The 24209-nt window shown below is 33.8% G+C and overlaps 1 protein-coding gene across 3 annotated transcripts in view; it reads right to left on the bottom strand.

The window, feature by feature from the left end:
* LOC132731606 (protein lifeguard 1-like) overlaps positions 1–23774 on the bottom strand; it is a 32791-nt gene extending 9017 nt beyond the window's left edge. The window contains exons 1-8 of one of the 3 annotated variants that reach the window (XM_060717813.1): positions 23675–23774; positions 21803–21834; positions 10654–10725; positions 9318–9396; positions 8318–8371; positions 7680–7770; positions 6459–6496; positions 3587–3632 (exon numbers count right to left, since the gene is read on the bottom strand). In XM_060717813.1, the coding sequence (XP_060573796.1) occupies positions 3587–3632; positions 6459–6496; positions 7680–7770; positions 8318–8371; positions 9318–9396; positions 10654–10725; positions 21803–21809 (387 nt within the window). In that variant the 5' untranslated portion in view covers positions 21810–21834; positions 23675–23774. Of the gene's footprint in view, positions 1–3586; positions 3633–6458; positions 6497–7679; positions 7771–8317; positions 8372–9317; positions 9397–10653; positions 10726–21802; positions 21835–23401; positions 23558–23674 lie in introns of those variants that run through there. The other 2 variants (XM_060717814.1, XM_060717815.1) reach the window with 2 other exon arrangements.
* Positions 23775–24209: the final 435 nt, after the last annotated feature.

Genomic DNA, 24209 nt, shown 5'->3' with positions numbered 1-24209 from the left:
TATGCATATAGGGAAAATCAATGACCCCCTGGGGCGGGGCCAATTTTGACCCCAGGGCTTTTATTTGAACAAACTTGGTAGACACCCATTAGAACATGTTTCATGCTAAATATCTTAGCTCTGGCTCTTTGGGTTCTTTAAAAGAAGATTTTTTAAGTTTTTACTATATGCATATAGGGAAAATCAATGACCCCCCCCGGGGCAGGGCCAATTTTGACCATTTGAACAAACTTGGTAGACACTCACTAGAAGATGTTTCATGCCAAATATCTAAGCTCTAGCTCTTCTGGTTTTTTAAAAGAAGATATTTAAAGTTTTTTCTTTCGGTTGCCATGGCAACCAGAGTTCTGCATGGAATTAAATTCTTTGAACAATTTTTAAAGGTGACCACCAAAGGAACATTCCTGTGAAGTTTGGATGAAATTGGCTTAGTGGTTTATGAGGAGATGTCATTTAAAGTAAAAGTTTACGGACGGACGGACGGACGACGGACGGACGGACGCCGGACGAAAAGCGATCACAAAAGCTCACCCTGTCACTTTGTGACAGGTGAGCTAAAAAAGTGACCACTTTTTCGGCGCCGTCCCCCATCCAAAAGTTACATCAGGGGGTTGCCAGAAGGGGGATGTGCCCCCTTCTGTTTGTGGGGTTTGAAGGGGGGCGGAGGCCCTCTCATTGCCAAGAAAATTTTGGACATGTGACAGGCTAAAAATGGCCTCAGGTCGATCTTAAGGTAACGTGTAACCAACGCTGAAAAGCCTTTTACTCTATCTCAATCCATTGAGAAGTTGCAGCACTTTGAAATCAGTTTTGATGGAAAAAAAAAAATGCAAAATAGTGATTTTTGGCAATTTTGAGACGTCCCCCGTTGCCATGGTAACAGGAAATTTAAGATTGAGCATGCTGTTACAGAGGCTATGGTCCAGTCAACATTTGTGCCAAGTTTCATCAGTATTGAAGCATTTTTCATAGTTTCATAGCAGTTTGAACTTGTTACAGGAGGCTTTTCAATGAAAACGGCCATTTTTCGCAATATGCTCATGGGGAAAAAGGTTAAATGCTTAATGATAGTTTATGAGTGTTAATGATAGTTTATGCGTGAGACTAAAAAAAGGTTTGGAGCACCACACTTAATACTGTATTCCGGTATGTACCGAAAAAGGCGCTTGAATGATTAAATGCTATAATATCGCCTTTTCACCCAAGGGAATGAACTTTAAAAGGTCTTATTCGTCTTTTCACACCGATTTATGTATGATAATGAATGAAAAATGTAAAAAGTCAATGAAAAGAAAGATATTTGTCTATCTATTGATCATGATTTCTGCAAGCATCTAGAGGTACTGCTCCAGTCATGCATTGAGTTAAATCCATAGTTTATTACATGTATTAAAGTTACATTTAATAAATTTCATAAAAAACTAAATAGCGACAATTCATTAATAAATTGGGGTTTATATCGACTCCAGGTCTTATTTTGGTGTCCAGACAACCAAAATGAGTTTTATTAGCATAAAAATGGGTACCCTCATGGTGGCGAAATGGGAAGTACAAGCTCTGTTTGCATGAGAAACTCTGCCTTCGGATCATCCGTACATCAATATTAAATCAACAAACATGACTATAAGTAGCAGTCCTAATTTAACGGTATATTTCCGCATTGTAATGGATGTTTTCATACAAATTTAATCTTTTCACAAGATGATTACTTTTACTGAACCCAAGGTTTAGTGCACCGTGAAGCTAAATTGGTTAAAGTGTGTTTGCACAAGAAAATATCATATTTGCTGTGTCCCGGATAGCAACTATAAAACTGTGACGTAGCGCATACACGAGCTGATTACAGTCTTCATTTGCATGTTAAAATTCGTATACCAACTTTAGTGTTACCGTGGGGTTTTCCGTTTAAAATCCTGGTTTTCCGTTTAAAATTTATGAACTTATTTGATGAGATTTACAACAATACTGTTAAACAGGTTAATGAAACTGTAGAATGTTTGATTTTTAGGCCTACTGCAAAATATTTTTACATATTTATTTAATGTAGCTTTAAAGTCGGCTTATTAAATATGGTAATATATAAACTAAATAAATACAGCTACAAAAAGAATCCTGCTAATCAAAACAAGAGGGCCATGATGGCCCTGAGGTCGCTCACCTGTATATAGGCCCCCCCAACCCCCCAAACGTTGCAGGGCCAATTTAACCAAAGGGCTTTTATTTGCACAAACTTGGTAGACACCAATAAGAAGATGTTTCATGCTAAACATCTAAGCTCTAGCTCATTGGGCTATTTAAAAGAAAAATTTTTTTTAAGTTTTTACTATACACATATAGTTAAAAACAATGACACCCCTGGGGCCGGGCCAGTTATTACCCAAGGGTTTTTATTTGAACAAACTTTGTAGACACTTACTAGAATATGTTTCATGCTTAATATCTAAACTCTAGCTATTTGGTTTTTTTCAAAGAAGATTTTAAGTTTTTGCTTTACACATATAAGGAAAATCAATGACCCCGGGGCGGGGCCAATTTTGACCCCAGGTCTTTTATTTGAACAAACTTTGTAGACACTCACTAAAAGATGTTTCATGCTTAATATCTTAACTCTAGCTCTTTGGGTTATTTCAAAAAAGATTTTTTAAGTTTTTGCTATACACATATAAGGAAAATCAATGACCCCCGGGGCGGGGCCAATTTTGACCCCAGGGCTTTTATTTGAACAAACTTGGTAGACACCTATTAGAACATGTTTGATGCTAAATATCTTAACCATAGCTCTTTGAGTTCTTTAAAGGAAGATTTTTTAAGTTTTTACTATATGCATATATAGGGAAAATCAATGACCCCTGGGGCGGGGTCAATTTTGACCCCAGGGCTTTTATTTGAACAAACTTGGTAGACACCTATTAGAACATGTTTCATGCTAAATATCTTAGCTCTAACTCTTTTGGTTCTTTAAAAGAAAATTTTTTAAGTTTTTACTATATGCATATAGGGAAAATCAATGACCCCCTGGGGCGGGGCCAATTTTGACCCCAGGGCTTTTCTTTGAACAAACTTGGTAGACACCTATTAGAACATGTTTGATGCTCAATATCTTAGCCATAGCTCTTTGAGTTCTTTAAAAGAAGATTTTTTAAGTTTTTACTATATGCATATAGGGAAAATCAATGACCCCCCGGGGCGGGGCCAATTTTGACCCCAGGGCTTTTATTTGAACAAACTTGGTAGACACTCACTAGAAGATGTTTCATGCAAAATATCTAAGCTCTAGCTCTTATGGTTTTTTAAAAGAAGATATTTAAAGTTTTTTCTTTCGGTTGCCATGGCAACCAGAGTTCTGCATGGAATTAAATTCTTTGAACAATTTTTAAAGGTGACCACCAAAAGAACATTCCTGTGAAGTTTGGATGAAATTGGCTCAGCGGTTTATGAGGAGATGTCATTTAAAGTAAAATTTTACGGACGACGGACGGACGGTCGGACTGACGGACGACGGACGCCGGACGAAAAGCGATCACAAAAGCTCACCCTGTCACATTGTGACAGGTGAGCTAAAAATGTGATAGAAAAATGAACTTACAGCAGTTATTCCCACTGCCATGAGTACAGCCTCAGTGTCATAGTGGCTGAAAATAACAATCACATTTATCAACTAATAATCATGTTTTTCGTGTATCAGCAACAGTCATATGAATTCTATTTTGATTGCCTATTACACAGCTTTATATAGGTTAAGCTATCTTGAATCACTTACATGTTGGAATAGCAGTGATTAGTCTTTGGTACCAGTAAAGATCCAAGCCAGCCTGCACATCCATGCCATCTAAACAAGCTATGATATACTGTTGATATTTTGATACTGAAATCCATTTAGCTTCGAAAAAGACTGTTTTAAAGTCAAAAAGCGTTTTAATTTACACTTACCCAAAGAAAATTTCTTTTAGATGTTTGCCCTTTCTTTAAAAAAAACCCTGCTGTATTTGTCTTTCAAATTATTACGCTCTAAATACCTTACCCTGCTGTATTTGTGAAATAAACTTGCCCTGCTCTAAATAGTTTAACCTTCTATGTTCGTGTCAAAGGCTTGTCCTGCTCTTAACAGTTTAACCTTTACTGTTTGTGTCAAAGACTTGCCCTGCTCTAAATAGTTTCACTTTAACTGTTTGTGTCAAAGACTTGCCCTGCTCTAAATAGTTTCACTTTTATCTTTTGTGTCAAAGACTTGCCCTGCTCTAAATAGTTTAACTTTTACTGTTTGTGTCAAAGACTTGCCCTGCTCTAAATAGTTTAACTTTTACTGTTTGTGTCAAAGACTTGCCCTGCTCTAAATAGTTTCACTTTTACTGTTTGTGTCAAAGACTTGCCCTGCTCTAAATAGTTTAACCTTTACTGTTTGTGTCAAAGACTTGCCCTGCTCTAAATAGTTTAACTTTTACTGTTTGTGTCAAAGACTTGCCCTGCTCTAAATAGTTTCACTTTTATCTTTTGTGTCAAAGACTTGCCCTGCTCTAAATAGTTTAACCTTTACTGTTTGTGTCAAAGACTTGCCCATGCTCTAAATAGTTTCACTTTTACTGTTTGTGTCAAAGACTTGCCCTGCTCTAAATAGTTTCACTTTTACTGTTTGTGTCAAAGACTTGCCCTGCTCTAAATAGTTAAACAAGCAAATTCGTTGAATTTATATCCCCCGCCGAGTACTGGTTATTATTAACACAACAACTGAATACATAAGGCTTTATTTATATATTAATCATGGCATAAACAGTAATATTCTTTGAACTTGATAAATATTCAGGGCAATAACAGAGCCATAACTTTGTGTTAAATAGTAAAATCTGGAAATGCCAATGAGATGTATGCATACTACATAACTAATCAAGGGCCATAAATCTGAGTTATAAGTATCTGACTGGAACAAGGCGACTATATGCACATCTCCTCTTAGTATCCCATAAAGTTTCATTGAATTCCAGCCAGTAGTAGCAGAGAAGTAGCGAGGAAACAAATATTTTTCTATATGGATACTGCATAACTAATCAAGGGCCATAACTCTGAGTTAAAGTGTCTGACCAGAACAAGCCGACGATATGCACATCTCCTCCTGGTATTGAAGGTTCCCATAAAGTTTCGTTGAATTCCAGCCAGTAGTTGCAGTATAGTAGCGCGGAAACGATTTTTACTCCATATGCATACTGCATAACTAATCAAGGGCCATAACTCTGAGTTAAAGTGTCTGACCGGAACAAGCCGACGATATGCGCATCTCCTTTTGGTATTGAAGGTTCCCATAAAGTTTCGTTGAATTCCAGCCAGTAGTTGCAGAGAAGTAGTGCGGAAATGATTTTTACTCTATATGCATACTACATAACTCATCAAGGGCCATAACTCTGAGTTAAAGGGTCTGACCGGAACAAGCCGACGATATGCGCATCTCCTCTTGATATTGATGATTCCCATAAAGTTTCGTTGAATTCCAGCCAGTAGTTGCAGAAAACTACTCCGGAAACGATTTTTATTCCATATGCATATTGCATAACTAATCAAGGGCCATAACTCTGAGTTAAAGTGTCTGACCGAAACAAGCCGACGATATGCGCATCTCCTCTTGATATTGATGATTCCCATAAAGTTTCGTTGAATTCCAGCCAGTAGTTGCAGAGAAGTAGCGCGGAAACGATTTTTACACCATATGCATACTGCATAACTAATCAAGGGCCATAACTCTGAGTTAAAGTGTCTGACTGGAACAAGCCGACGATATGCGCATCTCCTCTTGGTATTGATGATTCCCATAAAGTTTCGTTGAATTCCAGCCAGTAGTTGCAGAGAACTACTCCGGAAACGATTTTTACTCTATATGCATACTACATTACTAATCAAGGGCCATAACTCAGAGTTAAAGGGTCGGACCGGAACAAGCAGACGATATGCGCATCTCCTCTTGATATTGATGATTCCCATAAAGTTTCGTTGAATTCTAGCCAGTAGTTGCAGAGAACTACTCCGGAAACGAAATTCGGACGGACGGACGGACGGACAATGCCAAAACTATATCCCCCTCCCTATTCCATCGGCGGGGGATAATAAAAACTAGAAATGTGTCACTGATAGACATTGATACCCTCACATTTTACTGTTTTATTTTTTTTTATCAGTCTATGCACAGACAAACAGACAGAGTGCCAGCATGGCAGAGTGTTACAAATAGTCTTGGACCACCAATTTATATTCCCATACCCAAATGGAAGTATAATAACAAGCAGTTAACAGTTAAGGACTTGGTCAAACTGTATAAATAGGAAAGCTTGCTTGGCTCCAACTTATGGCATCATTATACCATCCATCACTAGAATTCACAGTCTCTTTTAATACTGACAATTATTTAGTGTTAATGATACATTTTCAAATTAAATTAAAATCTAGAGTATATGTATTTTCCTGTATAAATGTACCTTGAAACAACTCCCAACATGAAGGCTTCCAGTAAAGTCTGAAATAAAAGAAATATTGCCTTTTGAATTTTATAAACTAGATAATTACTATGTTGTAGTGAGACAGCGTAAATTTGAAACAAAAAAGAATTCTGACCTGAATCCAAGGACAGACTTTGTATATGCAGAGAAAAAGTCTATCTTAAGCACTATTGCTTAACAAGGAGATACATGTATAAATTATATTTATTGAAATTGATTGAAATAAAAACGTCTGGAAGTAAATTCAATAAATTACATCTTATGCCAATTAAACCAGTGTTTATTACAAATACTGAGCCAACGCTACATGTAGCATGGCTTTTATGGTAACATTCACTTCAAATGTTTCAATGTAACAGCAATATCATTTGCAGCAATACTTGTTGATTAAGAAATTTTAGATTCTGATTTCATTTTGCTTTTGATAATAAGAATCCATTGTAGGTTCAATATTTAATTTATTGAACAAGTTGAATAAAGTTATATTATGCGAGTCTCTGGCGAGCATATTTAATAAATCAAGGGGTTCAATAAATTTAGTTATCAAAGTACACAAATATAATATCTTATTTATCACATTATCCAAAATAGGAACTGTTCACAGTAAAAAGAATTGCTTTTTATTGACACTTTTATATTGTAATGCTGACATTCAGCACATCTTTACACTATGTTTGTATAATGCAAATGACGTCATGTCAAAATACATGCACAACTGTGCAATACCATTTTTACAGTCACAAAGGCATGTATGTGATAAGTAAGTATATTCATTATTTACCTGTTCATATAGCTAAACATTGTATTTACTACTTGTTTCAAATATATATACATATATGACCTGATGAAATGAAAACACTGTATTGTATACAAGTATGATCTGGAATGATGGTTCTAAGTTAATATGGCTAATGCTATGTCACAATGTTACATTAGTTGAATATAAACTTTAAACAGGAAGGGATAATTATATAATACATGTCAAACGGTAATTGTGAGTGTTTTGATTCAACTTCTGTGTGTCTCCTGTGGATTTTAATAGAATGGATCACACTTGATACAAAACAGCCTCTTGTGATCCAAGTCTAGCAAAATCTACTCAAGTCAAAAACGAATTCTATATAATGATACCCTTTTTATAACCTTAATGTATGAATATTTTGCTCAGCATGTGATTCTAAGGTGATGTGTAATACTTACAAATAGACCAAGAAGTATGAAATTGGTTGGGAAAGATCGTCTGACATCTGGACAGCATGCCAGGGCAATCAACAAGCCAAAGGTCAAAACCCTGAAAAACACAGCAATAATTACATAATTTTCACATAGAATTTTAAGAAAAAATTGTAAAAATAAAGGTATTAATTTTATCGTAAACATGTAAAGTTACTGTATATACATCATCACCTTAGTGCAGTTACATGTTAACTCCTTATATGATTTTACATGAGTTAAGGTGAAAACATGTATATTATTGCCAAAATTACCTAACATGTACATATATTGTACATGTATTTCTGCCATATTCTGCAATTTATAAATGAACAGTGACAATTTTGAAATAGAGAGAGATTTACAACCCAAATTTGTTATGATTTAGCAGTTTTTCACTTACTCAATTATAAATTACAAACAGGCTATGCAAGACACTTAACATCATAAAAATTACTAAACTAAGCAGTTTGTTTATAAGGTGAATGAAATAAAACAATATTTCAGTCCACATGAAGAATTTAAGAAATACTTGTGTGTTTGGAAACATGATCTCTAAGTACTGTTAAAAAAAATTGACTGAGCTACTGTGACATTAATATTTAACCATGACAGATAATACTTACATAGCAACAATCATCAGCCATGGATTAGCATAAGAGTATTCCTTTGCTGCAGGTCTAAAAATAAAGAAATTTTATAAATAGAATAACTGCTACAAATAAATAAGGTCTTTTAAAAAATAGATAAACTTCTAAAAATAAATAAGGTCTAAAAATAAGATATATTCCATTAATAAGTAAGGTCTGATGATTTAAAAAGCTCAAATGCATAAACGTAGAAGCAACTTTGGCTGTTTAAAATATTCATTATTATCTTATAAACTTCTAACAAACTTAGTTCTTGAACTACTTTTGGTAGGTCCGTGTAGTGTTTATAAATCAATAAATTAATGATGCAACATAATAAGTAAATTGTAAAATAAATGTTATTTAGGGCAGTTAATGTGATCCAAATTGTCAGAAAATTTCAAATTTAGCCATTCTCATTGGTTGCTGGGGTTCAAACAACATTTTCTGATATGACACTCATACTGGTTAGCCCAAATAGCTTGTATAAAAGCATTAGTTTATACAGATTTTTTTTTAGTTTGATTATGTGTAGGAAGCCTAAAGATTATAGAACACACACTCGAATCTGTTTTCCTGAGCAAATGAATGTGAAATTTTTTTGCTCAAGGAAACAATGGCTTGCCCTTGACAGGGTTTGAAGCCATGCAGACAGCCATCATTAGATTACTGGTCCGATGTGATAACAACTCGGCCATGCGACCAAACGTCACACAAAATCATTCATACAGGCTAAAAGCTTTCCCCATGATCAATCTTGTGTAAAGAAGTTTATGTCAGTTAAATCATACATTAGTAACTTATTAATTACTACTTATTATACAAGCCTGATTGTGCAAAAACTTCTTTAAACTCACATTAATCAGGGTCAAGTCTAGTTCCCTGGTATTAACCAGGACTGGTACCAGCATATGAAAAAGATACAGCTTGTACCCTTGAGACCTGGGTTGAGAGACCACTAATTTAAGAACATTTCAACTAGTAAAGATAAACTTACACATATATAAAGATGCTCATTATTGCTATGGTAACAGCAATCTGTGACAGGAGTATTCCATATACTTTCCTGATAAATCCTGAATAAAATGTTAAACTAGTTAAAACATATACAGTACTAATAACCAATAAAATTCTTGGAAAATAATAATTGTAGCCATAACAACTAAGACCAAGTTTTGTGAAATTATGTGATTAAATGTAAGAAAAGTTTAAAACTTATGACAAAAAGTTTAGCTCTGAATTCGAATGCTTTTCTTTAAAGGGACACCACTGAGGTTTAAAAGTCTAAAAACATAACATTTGAATTTCTTACATAAATGAGCTGGAGCACTTTAAACAGAAATATATGCAAAGATAGTTAAGAAATATACTTTGAAATAAATTGAAAATCGTATTTTTATGCCTTTCTTTGCCTAATTTGAGTGAAAAGCGTTTAAACGTTTTTCATTTTGGTACATTTTTTACAATTTGAATAATTATTCTGGAAAAACGAAGTGCGCGAATGATCTGAAATTTTGCACAAAGGTTAAAGAACTAAACATACATCAAATGGTTCATTTATCTGGAAAAAACTATTTCAGTCCCATCATGTCAAAAAAACTCAGTGGAATCCCTTTAAAATAGAAAAAATTAATAATATGAGCCTAGGTAACCGTATGACCTATAATATTGCAACATGTATTATTGTTAAATATTCATTTTTTCAACCCTTAACCTGCTTAATTTTGTTACGGTTATGAAAAAACCATTCAATGTTTAAAGGATGTCAATATATGGGTCTGACAGTGTGATATGTGACATTCAAAATGTTGTCATGACAACAGAATATAAATTAAATATACAATGTACAGAAGAAAACTGTTATAGACTTTTGAAAATTTATCGTCTATTTAAACAAAAAGTTCAAGTGGCCTTCAGCTGTTCTAAATGTTAAATATGTTATTTTTTGATAAATCCTTTCATATATTATTGTTAAATCAAAAGAATCAAGGTGTAAAATGAAATTTGTCATCAATAAAATACATAAACAATAAGGAAACCATCGATACTATAATCTACCAGTCCACTCTCTATATGTAAAATAGTAAAGCTAAAGATTTGTTTCCCAATCTTCTATTTTTAGAAAACGAACATCACTGCACGTTTAATAATGAAAAGTTCTCAGGGTGCTGTTTTGAAGAATGCTTAACAGTGATGATGATGCACTTTTCCTTGGTAAAACTACTGAAAAACTTAATTTGAAACAACACTAAATTGATTTTTCAACAAAAAAATAAAACTTTTAATTAACTTTTGACAGCAATGCATTAGTTTCAAATTCAATCTAGTTTTACCCAGTCGTATCTCTTTGTCTGAAAACCCAGAGAATTCTCCGGCAAAATTTGTCTCCTCGTCATACATGTTGCCTGAAACAGATTTAAACAAAGATAATGTTATCACCAACTATATGACACCATTTAGATAATTAGAAAAGATAAACAAGAGGGCCATGATGGCCCTGAGTCGCTCACCAGAAACAACTGCTTTTCAGTGTTGGAATGTCAATATATTCTCATATTAAACTTGAGCATAGAATATGTTTAAACAACAATTTGAAAAATGCCATGACCTGGGGCATTTAAGCTGGGTTAATCAAATTAATATGAGCAAACTTGATAAAAGACTACCTAACAATGCTACAAAGTTTGGTGACTACCTATCAATTATTTCAGTTGGAAATGATGTTTGAAGGTTTTTTTTCTATTTTTAGCTTTAGTGGCCCCTAAAAAAGGCTAATAAAATTAATATAAGCAAACTTGATAAAAGATTGCCCAAGAAAAAATTGCTACAGACAAAGTTTGGTGATCATCCATCAATTAGTTCCGAAGTAGGAGATGTTTAAAGGTTTTTCTATTTTTAGCTTTAGCGGCCCCTAAAAAGGGCCAATCAAAATAATATTAGCAAACTGGATAAAAGACTATCCAAGAATGCTACAGACAAAGTTTAGTGATCATCTGTCTATTAGTTCTCTAGAAATAGACATTTAACAGTATTTCTATTTTTAGCTTAAGTGGCCCCTAAAGGGGCCAATCAAATTAATATGAGCAAACTTGATAAAACACTACCAAAGAATGCTGTTGACAAAATTTGGTGATCATCCATCAATTAGTTCTGTAGGAGAAGATGTTTAAAGGTTTTTCTATTTTTAGCCCTAGAGATCCCTAAAAGGGGCCAATCAAAAATAATATTAGCAAACTTGATAAAAGACTACCCAACAATGCTACAGACGAAGTTCGGTGATCATCCATCAATTAGTTCTGTAGAAATAGATGTTTAAAGGTTTTTCTATTTTTAGGCTTTAAGAGACCCCTAAAAGGAGCCAATCAAATTAATATGAGCAAATTTGATAAAACACTACCCAAGAATGCTGTCGACAATATTTGGTGATCATCCATCAATTAGTTCTGTAGGAGAAGATGTTTAAAGGTTTTTCTATTTTAAGCCTTAGAGACCCCTAAAAGGGGCCAATCAAAATAATATTAGCAAACTTGATAAAAGACTCCCTAAGAATGCTACAGACAAAGTTTGGTGATCATCCATCAATTAGTTCTGTAGAAATAGACGTTTAAATGTTTTTCTATTTTTAGCTTTAGCGGCCCCTAAAAGGGGCCAATCAAATTCATATGAGCAAATTTGATAAAAGACTACCCAAGAATGCTACAGACAAAGTTTGGTGATCATCCATCAATTAGTTCTGTAGAAGAAGATGTTTAAAGGTTTTTCTATTTTTAGGCTTAGAGACCCCTAAAAGGAGCCAATTAAATTAATATGAGCAAACTTGATAAAAGACTACCCAAGAATGCTACAGACAAAGTTTGTTGATCATCCATCAATTAGTTCTGTAGAAGAAGATGTTTAAAGGTTTTTCTATTTTTAGCTCTGCTGACCTCTTAAAGGAGCCATTTGGACTGACATGAGCAAATTCAAGTGTAACTGTCACAAGGTTGCTACAGACCAAATTTGAAGTAAATCTGCCCAGTAGTTTCAGAGAAGAAGACGATTGTTGGCGCATGACGACGGACGATGGACGCCGGAGCATCCCCCTTTGATACTAATAGCTCACCCTGAGCCTTCGGCTCTGGTGAGCTAAAAAAGATATAAAAATATGATTATAAGAAGTTTATATTATGAATGATTTTACATTAAGTTGTTAAACACTTAAGCTTTTGAAAATTGTCTTGTGTAATGGAAACTTAGCCTGCTGACAGCAACTGAATCTACTCATGCTACCAATGCAGTTCAAAATCCGTCAGCATATTCATGCCATTTGATTTAATATTTCTTTTTAACCTCTATTTTTATTCATAGAATAGGAAATGATAGGATAGAATAGGACAGAAAAATGGGATAGGATAGACATAGAATAAAAGGATGGGATAGGATAGATATAGAATAAAAGGATAGGATATGATAGGATAGAAAAGAATAGGATAGAATTAAAATATAGGATAGAATAAGATATGATAGAAGGAAAGGATAGGATAGTATAGAAGGAAAGGACAGAAGGAGAGGATAGAAGGATAGGATAAAATAAGATATGATAGAAGGATAGGATAGGATAGAAGGATATGATTAGGAGAGGATAAAAGGATAGGATAGGATAGAAGGATAGGATAGTATATAAGGATAGGATAGGAGGATAGGATAGGATAGAAGAAGAGGATAGAAGGAAAGGATAAAATAAGATATGATAGAAGGATAGGATAGGATAGAAGGATATGATTAGGAGAGGATAAAAGGATAGGATAGGATAGAAGGATAGGATAGTATATAAGGATAGGATAGGAGGATAGGATAGGAGGATAGGATAGAAGAAGAGGATAGAATGATAGGATAGGAGAGGATAGAAGGAAAGGAGAGGATAGAAGGATAGGATAGAAGGATAGAAGGATAGGATAGAAGGATAGGATAGGATAGAAGGAAAGGAAAGGATATAATAGAAGGATAGGATAGAAGGATAGGATAGAAGATAGAAGGATAGGATAGGATAGAAGGAGAGGATAGAAGGATAGGATAGGAAAGAAGGATAGGATATGATAGAAGGAAGGATAGGATAGGATAGAAGGATAGGAGAGGATAGAAGGATAGGATAGGATAGAAGGAAAGGATAGGATAGAAGAATAGGAGAGGATAGAAGGAGAGGGATAAGGAGAGGATAGAAGGAGATGGTAGAAGGAGAGGATATAAGGAAAGGATTGGATAGAAGGATATGATAGGACAGAAGGATAGGACAGGACAGAAGGATAGGATAGGATAGAAGGAAAGGATAGAAGGAGAGGATATAAGGATAGGATAGAAGGATAGGATAGGATAGAAGGATAGAGGGAGATGATAAGATAGAAGGATAGGATAGAAGGAGAGGATAGAAGGATAGGATAGAAGAATAAGATACATGTAGGATAGGATAGGATAAAAAAGTTTCACACAAGAAAACTTTTAAACTAAACAGACAATAGAGAACAGTCCAACAAAAAGCAATTAAACTTAGTTCAGTCTTTCATGCTAGAAAAAATAAATGCAGGAAAAAGAAGCTTTTCACTTAGATTTTATCTGGACAAAAAAAATACACGAGGACAAATCCATTCCACAACATAGGAGCAAGGGTTATAAATGAAATAGAATAATGCTGTTTATTTAAATAAAATTGTAATGTATTAATAACTTTTCATCAAGCATTTAATATAGGTCTTGTTATTTTTGCAACTGCCCTATAAAAACACACACACATAAAAATTCTTCTATGCTGGTTCCATGTTATTTCACTAAGGACTGTGAATGCGATTAAGGTTAGAAATGATGGCTAATGTTTAGTACAAAAAATGTAAAATGAACACAGTCTCTGTTTCATAGAAAGGGCATTCCTTTTTTAAACTGTAACACCAGTTAAAATATTGTTGCTTTTAAACAAAATCAATATTCTTTCAATTCAACTGATTAAGAGAAAACAATAGAAATACTAGAAATTATTGTAAACTGCTAGACAATGTTTCTATTCTTAAATTTGTTTTTATTTCAAGTATGTAACAATTATTTCTATTCTGATGGCAGGTCCTGTAAACAGACCTATCCCCAATCAACAGATATTCCCATTTTCTCAAAATGGCTTTGATCAAAAATTTCATTATCACTCATTTTCAATAAGCAGGTGCATTCATGTCGCTGGTTAATATTCTCGTTCCCTTAAGATATTAAGTTTGGTCTATCAACCTAACAATATACCATTGCGGTAGTCCGACTACAATACAGTTTAAAAAAAATGTTATCTCATCAAATTTGCGAAAATTTTAACATATAAAATATATTTTTGACATGTCCGTTACTGTCGCCGATCAATATGCAGTGCATTTGAACACATGTGCAAATTAAATAAAACAATTTAGTTCACTTTTTTAAGTGTAATTAAGGAAAATTAACCTTACTTAAATATATCATATATAGTTCCCATCAACTTTCAATTGTGAATTATCGTTTTAAGCTTATAAAAAGTGTAGGTTTATGAAATTGTTTTTTGTACGAAATGTTCGTTATTTAGTTTTTACACGGCAGTATTTCACAGAAAAACACATAAAATTTATCGTTTTGATTATCATCATAGACATTAGTCTTATTATAATTCATAATACTTCAATTCAAATAATGAACTCGAGTACTTTTGACAGTATAGAAGGAAAAAGTAAACACTTTTTCTAAATTGACTTTTAATTGACATGTTCGTTACATTAAGTTTCTAAAATACCGTACCGTTTGTGAGACATTAACTTACCGTGAAATGATTAATGCCGCTTGTAATCTCAAATGAACATGTTAACGTCATATTCATTTGATATTACTGAAAGATTATCAAATAAAAAATCGTAATTTGAAATGTTTGTTATTGACATATCGATACTGCATGATTTAACGGTTGGGGCGCAGTTTTTTTATCTCTCCGTTTGTGACGTCATTAAACTTGATGACATCACTCCCAATATGGCTACCAGAGAAGATCAACTTCCATGTTTTAAAAATTAAAAGGAGATCTTGCAAAACGACGGTGAGTTCATTTTCTTTAAGCCACACATTTGCTTAAAATTTATTTTTTTAACATGTTTTTTTTATAAATCTTTTGACATTGGAGTGAAATTTGAATATATTGTGTGTATTATTTGATGCCTTACATGGGTTCAAAATGTTGGGCATGACAAAAGAATGACATGTTCGTTACTAAAAAGTAACGAACATGTATGCTGCATTTGCGAGTCACTGTACCAGTCAAACTTATAACTAAGATGTTTTTCCAATTAAAGTATATTATTTATTCCTTATTTTCACCTTTTATCAATGTCTAAAGTTACCTTAAGCATGATTTCTTTAGAAATCGTATTTATTCTATTATACCTTCATTTTGTTTCATACCCCTGTGTGACCAAATAATAAATATTCTGTTCCTGTCTTAGGTTAGTTTAAGAAACATGTGAGGAAAATAAAACTGAGGGACATATAGCTAAGCAGCGCACAAACCCGTTTCAAAACATTATTCTTTTTTGCAGTGATACACTCATGAATATTGAGTAATGAACATGTCAAGATAAGTAACGAACATTTCATCATTTGTTTTGTTCTTTTCTGTTATAGGTATGGTGAAATCAAGGGCAGAAATTCAAAAAGCATATCGTCAGAGGCTTAAAGAAAAGAACAACAATGAGTACCTTTCTAAAGAAAGAGAGAGAAGACGAAGAACCTATGTAGAAAACCAATTACTATCAGAAGAAAAACGAGCTGAGAGGAACAAGAAAAATAGAGAGTATTTGAGACTGTACAGGCAACGAAAGAGAGAATTAGTGCAGCAAAATAATAGAAATCAAGAAGATGTTGTTGAATCAAGTGGGTATGAAAGTGCACATGTTGAACCACAAAACAGATTGAATGTGAGACTGAACTTCCACAACAGAGCCAACGGACCTAAAATGAGAGTTGCTAAAGAACTTAGAAAGACAAAACAAGAACTGAAAGCTTTGAAAGAAACCCATGAAAACCTTAAACGCAAATATAGGAGCACCATGCGGTCTATCCAAAGAAAGAACAAGAAAACTGACAAACAAGAAGATACCCCAAAATCTAAAGCTAAACGACTGGTTGAAAAGCTGAATCTAACAAGAGAGCAAAGTACAAGCGTGCGAAAAGAGTTGGTATTTGCTAACGCTAAATGCGATGAAATAAGATCTGCCGCCCATAAAGCCCCTGTAAAAGCGAAGAAAAATCTTGCAAAATCTGGTAGCCGGTAACGTTCTAAAAAAGTACAAATTGCTACAGAAGTTTGGAGAAAAAACAGGCATGAGTCGTAATAAGTTATCTAAAGTAAGAAGCAAGAGTGTGAACAACGGAAGTCTGACGCGTATACGAGAAACCACAAAGATGAGACAAAAAGTAATCGAATTCCTTGAAGGAGATGAAAACTCAAGAAATATGCCTGGAAAAGGTGACTTCACAAAGTCAGAAACTGGAGAAAAAAAAACAAGAGGGCCATGATGGCCCTGAGGTCGCTCACCTGTATATAGGCCCCCAACCCCCACCCACCCCCAACGTTGCAGGGCCAATTTAACCCAAGGGCTTTTATTTGCACAAACTTGGTAGACACCCATAAGAAGATGTTTCATGCTAAACATCTAAGCTCTAGCTAATTGGGCTTTTTGAAAGAAGATTTTTTTTAAGTTTTTACTATACACATATAGTTAAAAACAATGACACCCCTGGGGCCGGACCAGTTTTGACCCCAGGGCTTTTATTTGAACAAACTTTGTAGACACTTACTAGAAGATGTTTCATGCTTAATATCTAAACTCTAGCTATTTGGGTTTTTTCAAAGAAGATTTTTAAGTTTTTGCTATACACATATATAAAGAAAATCAATGACCCCCGGGGCGGGGCCAATATTGACCCCAAGGCTTTTATTTTAACAAACTTTGTAAACTCTCACTAAAAGATGTTTCATGCTTAATATCTTAACTCTAGCTATTTGGGTTTTTTCAAAGAAGATTTTTTAAGTGTTTGCTATACACATATAAGGAAAATCAATGACCCCCGGGGCCAATTTTGACCCCAGGGCTTTTATTTGAACAAACTTGGTAGACACCTATTAGAACATGTTTGATGCTAAATATCTTAGCCATAGCTCTTTAAGTTCTTTAAAAGAAGATTTTTTAAGTTTTTACTATAATGCATATAGGGAAAATCAATGATCCCCCGGGGCAGGCCCAATTTTGACCCCAGGGCTTTTATTTGAACAAACTTGGTAGACACTTATAAGAACATGTTTCATGCTAAATATCTTAGCTTTAACTCTTTTGGTTCTTTAAAAGAAGATTTTTTAAGTTTTTACTATATGCATATAGGGAAAATCAATGACCCCCTGGTGTGGGGCCAATTTTGACCCAGGGCTTTTATTTGAACAAACTTGGTAGACACCTATTAGAACATGTTTGATGCTCAATATCTTTAGCTCTAGCTCTATTGGTTCTTTAAAAGAAGATTTTTTAAGTTTTTACTATATGCATATAGGGAAAATCAATGACCCCCCGGGACGGGGCGAATTTTAACCCCAGGGCTTTTATTTGAACAAACTTGGTAGACACCCATTAGAAAATGTTTCATGCTAAATATCTTAGCTGTAGCTCTTTTGGTTCTTCAAAGGAGGTTTTTTAAGTTTTTACTATATGTATATTGGGAAAATCAATGACCCCCCCCAGGTGGGGCCAATTTTGACCCCAGGGCTTTTATTTGAACAAACTTGGTAGACACTCACTAGAAGATGTTTCATGCCAAATATCTAAGCTCTAGCTCTTTCGGTTTTTTAAAAGAAGATTTTTTTACGTTTTTACTATATGTATATAGGGAAAATCAATGACCCCCTGGGGTAGGGGCCAATTTTGACCCAAGGGCTTTTATTTGAACAAACTTGGTAGACACTTATTAGAACATGTTTCATGCTAAATATCTTAGCTTTAACTCTTTTGGTTCTTTAAAAAAGATTTTTTTAAGTTTTTACTATATGCATATTGGGAAAATCAATGACCCCCCAGGGCGGGGCCAATTTAGACCCCAGGGCTTTTATTTGAACAAACTTGGTAGACACCTATTAGAACATGTTTGATGCTAAATATCTTAGCCATAGCTCTTTGGGTTCTTTAAAAGAAGATTTTTTAAGTTTTTACTATATGCATATAGGGAAAATCAATGACCCCCTGGGGCGGGGCCAATTTTGACCCAAGGGCTTTTATTTGAACAAACTTGGTAGACACCCATTAGAACATGTTTCATGCTAAATATCTTAGCTGTAGCTCTTTTGGTTCTTTAAAAGAAGATTTTATAAGTTTTTACTATATGTATATAGGGAAAATCAATGACCCCCCGGGGCAGGGCCAATTTTGACCCCAGGGCTTATATTTGAACAAACTTGGTAGACACTCACTAGAAGATGTTTCGTGCCAAATATCTAAGCTCTAGCTCTTACGGTTTTTTAAAAGAAGATATTTAAAGTTTTTTCTTTCGGTTGCCATGGCAACCAGAGTTCTGCATGGAATTAAATTCTTTGAACAATTTTTTAAAGGTGACCACCAAAGGAACATTCCTGTGAAGTTTGGATGAAATTGGCTTAGTGGTTTATGAGGAGATGTCATTTAAAGTAAAAGTTTACGGACGGACGGACGGACGCCGGACGAAAAGCGATCACAAAAGCTCACCCTGTCACTTTGTGACAGGTGAGCTAAAAACACGTGTGTTAACAGATTATCTATCATCACTTTATCATAAGTTCATGTCCGAAAATCCAGATGCCAAATTATCATTTACTTCTTTCACTAGAATCAGACCGGCAAGAATACGTCTAACATCTATGATCACTTGAGATACCTGTCTATGCACGAAACATCAAAACATGTCTCTAACACTTAAGTCACTGAAATCTGTGAATATTGAATGCTCAATCAACGGAGAAAAGATGATAGATCAAAAGGAAAGGCTGATACAAGAAACTGAGAAAGCATTGTCAAGTGATATAGCTGTTGGCCAATGGAAACGTGTTGAGACAGAGGTGAAAGGTCAAAAGAAGAATGTAATGAAAGTTGTGAACATTACAATGAAACCAGAAGAATTCATGTCTCACCTTAAAACCCAGATAGAAGATTTTGACCAACATGTAATAAGAATAAAGACCCAATACTCTGAAATGAAGAATCTGAAAGAGAACTTACCTGATAACCACTGTATTATACACATGGACTTTAGTGAAAACTATTCATGTAAGTCGGTTCAGGAGATACAATCAGCCTACTGGAACCAGACCGCCGTGACTCTTCACCCTGTGATCGTATACTATAGAAAAGATGGGTCTGATGAAATACAGCACAAGAGTTACGTCTTTATATCCGATGAGATGGGTCATAATGCCAATACAGTCCTTGCAATCACTGACAAACTTGTACCAACAATTAAAGATCTTATCCCAGGGGTAACATGGGTACATTATTGGACTGACAGTCCTACATCGCAGTATAGAAATAAGGTTATCTTCAACTTTATAGCAAACCACAACGATATACATGGTATTCATGCAAGGTGGAATTATTGGGAAGCGGGGCATGGTAAGGGGCCATGCGATGGTCTAGGTGGTAGAGTTAAGAGTATGGCAGACGAGGCGGTTAACTCTGGCAAAGTGGGCATTCAAGATCCCGTTGATTTTTATGCCTGGTCACAATCATCAAACTGTTCCATGAAGAACATTAGCTTTGTGTTTGTGTCTTCGGAAGAATGTGAGAAGAAAGCTGTAGAAACAGGTAAACTGCATCTCAAACCTATAACTGGGACAATGAAAATACACTCAGTACTGGGAAATGGCAACAATAGCGTCTCAGTTCGAAACACTAGTTGCTTCTGTAAAATATGCGTATCTGATGATAGTGAAACATGCGGTACTTGGAGAGAAGAAACACTTGTCCCAAAGTCTTCAAAACCTACAAACACAGATAAAATATCAAATATCCAAGTTGAAACAGTTAAACACATTTCTGTCGCTAAACCCAATATTGATCCAAAAGAAACCTATCATGTTGACGACTACGTCGCAGCTTCATACTTAGGCCACTGGTACATTGGCAAGATCATCAATTGTGATGATGAGGACAACACATTCGAAATAACTTTCTTACAAAAACGCAAACGGATGTTTCAGTGGCCGACAAGACCTGATGAAATCTGGGTGAATTACGAGGACATTCTATGCAAGGTTTCAACACCTTTGGCAAGCGGCAAGTCGAAACGCATGTTAGTGTTACGAGATGGTGACTTTGAAAGAGTTGAACAAGTGTTTGATCAAGTAAACTAGTAATGATTCAAAAAGACATGTCCGTTACCAGCATCTTCGTTGAGGTGGCTGTTGATATTGTTTTCATCTTTTTTTTTGATAGTTTATTGTTCATATAATACAAGTTGCATTTGATGATTACTTCTGGCGTTATATAGACATGTATTCAGTTGAAAAAAGTAAAAATGACATTTATGTAACGGATATTTCAGAAACACTGCATGTTACAAAAACTACTTTTCATGTGATTTAACTAACAACTGACACTAACATAATATCATTTTTATGTGTGTTTCGTGTTTAACACTTGTTATGATGTTAAAATAGTTGCTTAGTTTTAAATATCTGCCTTTTCAAGACAGATAATTGTTGTTTTGATTTGGTTATAATATTAGTAACGAACATTTCATATATCATTCTGTTTGTATTTTTGATACAATTCCTGTGAAATAACCACATTTGGTCAATACTTTGGTTGCATTTAATCTTGAAAAGGCTCAGGTGTAAGATTTAAATAGAAGAATAAACGAGGAACAGATTGAAAAAAATTTTATAATCTTTTTTATTATAATAGATCACATTTTTTACTTGAACAAAATTATACACAGTTTAACTAAGCACATAACAATTAAATATTGTTATTTCGTACAAATGTTTTTCTAAATTTTCTAAAGAATAACATTTTGTTTCTTGTAGTGAAACTAATTAAATGTGTTTTTTTACCAACCATTTATTGTAAGTGACCATTTAAAGTTATTGTAGCGAACATTTCATGACAAAATTTGTACATCACAACTCTCCTTCGTCAAATGAGGATATGGCAACAATAACTTATGTTATGTTCAAAATATTTCACAAAGTTGTTGTTTAAAGGTTATATTTTTCGATTAAAATGCTAAATAAAGCATTCTAAATCACTGATTGTCTTGTCTTTGATACTTCCTTGATGCACCTGCTTATTGAAAATGAGTGTATGTGTCATTTGTTGTAACTCATTCTTTTACAATTAACCTTTTAATTACTTTTGTATGTTCAATTTGTGCAAACCCTACCCCATCAATTTTATAGGTATGCCGTTTCCATTACATTGACTTGGATTTACTTACTATACATTATGTAGAAACTGGTTGTAGAAAACCTACATGACAGAGTTTATAAACATATAAACATAAAGTATTTCAGATATGGAATTACATATATTACATATATGTTCAAAGAAACTTGTACTTTGCACTTGTTACTTATTCTTAGTCATTTAACAAGAGCCATTGCATAGAGGGGGGCCACACTCAACTTTTTCTTATCCCTCAAGTCAGGGTCTTTCAAATAGAATGGTCTGGAGACAGACCAATTTTACGAAAATGCTGTCTCGGTTGAGTCACGTGATTGGGTTATCTACCGACCGTGATATGGCATAGCACATCACCATTCAAAAATCACATTATAAGATAATGTTTTGTTAAATCAATCAAGAAATTACTATAAACTAACTCTGACTACATTATATTATCAGTTTTTTACTTTAAAAAGTAACAATTTCATAGACTTGAAATGAAATTAGGATTTTTCCGTCCCCGCGTGAAAATGAACTGATCATATTTGAAAATTGATTGAGTTTTCTAAGCTGTTTTTTTTAATTTATGCATTGTTCAATGACAAAATAGAAATTGATTTTACAGAGAAAAAAATGTTTTTTAATCGTATCATGTAAAAATATTATAATATTTCACGATACTACTTGCAAATATTTGATGTTTAATTTGGTGCATTTTCAAAATGGCGCCGATTATCGGCAAATATTCTGAGCAAACAGTCTATGTTTTTTAACAAATATGGCTTTAAAAAACATCATTTCCTGAAATATTTATCCTTTTTTCAAAAGTTTAAAGATTTTTAAATAACATCATGTCGTTAAAATTTTCATTTTTGCTCTTGTATTTAATATTCGCCCTTTTCTTGAACACTTACATAATTTGTTTATAGCAAACTATATTGATTTATACCGAGACATGTTTAATTGTAGCGAGAAGGGTTTACATAGCGTGTTTCCAGACCATTCTATTTGAAAGACCCTGCTCAAGTCAAACACATCAGAGGAAGAATATTATAGTAAAGAACACTCCTACAAAACATTTTTTGTAAGAAATAAAATTGAAATTAAATGTTTTTCATTGACATTCAAGGTCAATTAAAGGTCAGGGTCACAATTCAATTAATCACCATGAAATTGGGTTCTGCCATATTTGTTATTCTGTAAAAGAATGAATCAAACCCATAGATATATAACAAAGCTATGACAGTTCAAGCAAATTTCAATAATTTGACCTTGGCACATAGGTCAATTAAAGGTCAAGGTCATATAATTCAACATGTTTGTTTTGTCATATACATGTACATGTGTTCTTTTTGTCCAAGTATGAACCAAATTTATTGATATCCATTATAATAACCACACCATGAGCACAAGGGTGGGAACTTAAGTCTTTAGTTTGAACTCAACTGTATAAAATAAAATGTTACATATAATAACATTTTCTTTTTGGCATAAAATTAGGGTGTGAAAAGTCTTCAAGAAGCTTCATTGCAACTTTGGGACGTGAAACATCTATGTGTGAACTGTCATGGGACCCCCCCCCCCCAAACACACAATAAAAAAAAAACAAAGAAAAAGAAATTAAAAAAATATAATCTACAGCAGCGCCTACCTATTTACTGGATTTACAAATTAAACATAAAAAGAGTATGTTGTATAACATATATTTTCAAACAGATACAGAGGTCTAAGAAATTTGAGTCAATGGTTTGTTTTTCTTTCGGTTTCACTTTGCAACTTATCCGAAAATGTTCTATCCAAATATTGAAATCTAGACATACAAAATAAATGGATTTCATAAAAATATCAAACTTTGTCAGCTCATGATTAAGGTTGAAAATATGTCATAATCATTAATTTTATCCAACAGAATGCAATACAATACCTTCGTATCAACAGCTTGCACAAAATCGAAAGTGGAATTTGATGTAATGAGAAGGTCTTAGTTTTCCAGGCGCTTGTTTATATTAACACAATATATTTCAATAAGCGGAAAACTGAGAAGTTAAAAATAGCAAATCATTAGTGCTATGCTATTTCACACCTTATTAAATATAACCAATGCACTTTCAGCTTTTGTAGCACGTGAAGTTCCAACAAAAATCAATATTTGATCCAATCTTATCACAATATAGTTTCGTTCAAATAGGAACAAGACACTTCACCCTTCAGACCTTATATCCCTCAAATTTTGAAGACGCTTAACTTAAATTAAAAAAAATATAATGTGTTCAGCAATTTTTATTTAGATATATATTATTTTATTCACTTATATTACAGTAATTTAAATGTCAATATTATTTATTATTATTTATTACATGTAGTGTCTACATATATCCCACATTATAGTATTACGATTAATTTAAATTGTTTTACCATTTGTCTGTCAAAGATTATCATTTGTGCTTTTTTATGAGTTT

Source organism: Ruditapes philippinarum, unplaced genomic scaffold (assembly GCF_026571515.1).
Source record: "Ruditapes philippinarum isolate M1 unplaced genomic scaffold, ASM2657151v2 ctg518_1_1_1_1, whole genome shotgun sequence".
In the NCBI taxonomy this organism is placed as follows: Eukaryota; Metazoa; Mollusca; class Bivalvia; order Venerida; family Veneridae; genus Ruditapes; species Ruditapes philippinarum.
The sequence above is the reverse complement of the archived record's forward strand: the minus strand, read 5'-3'. Positions and strand labels throughout refer to the sequence as shown.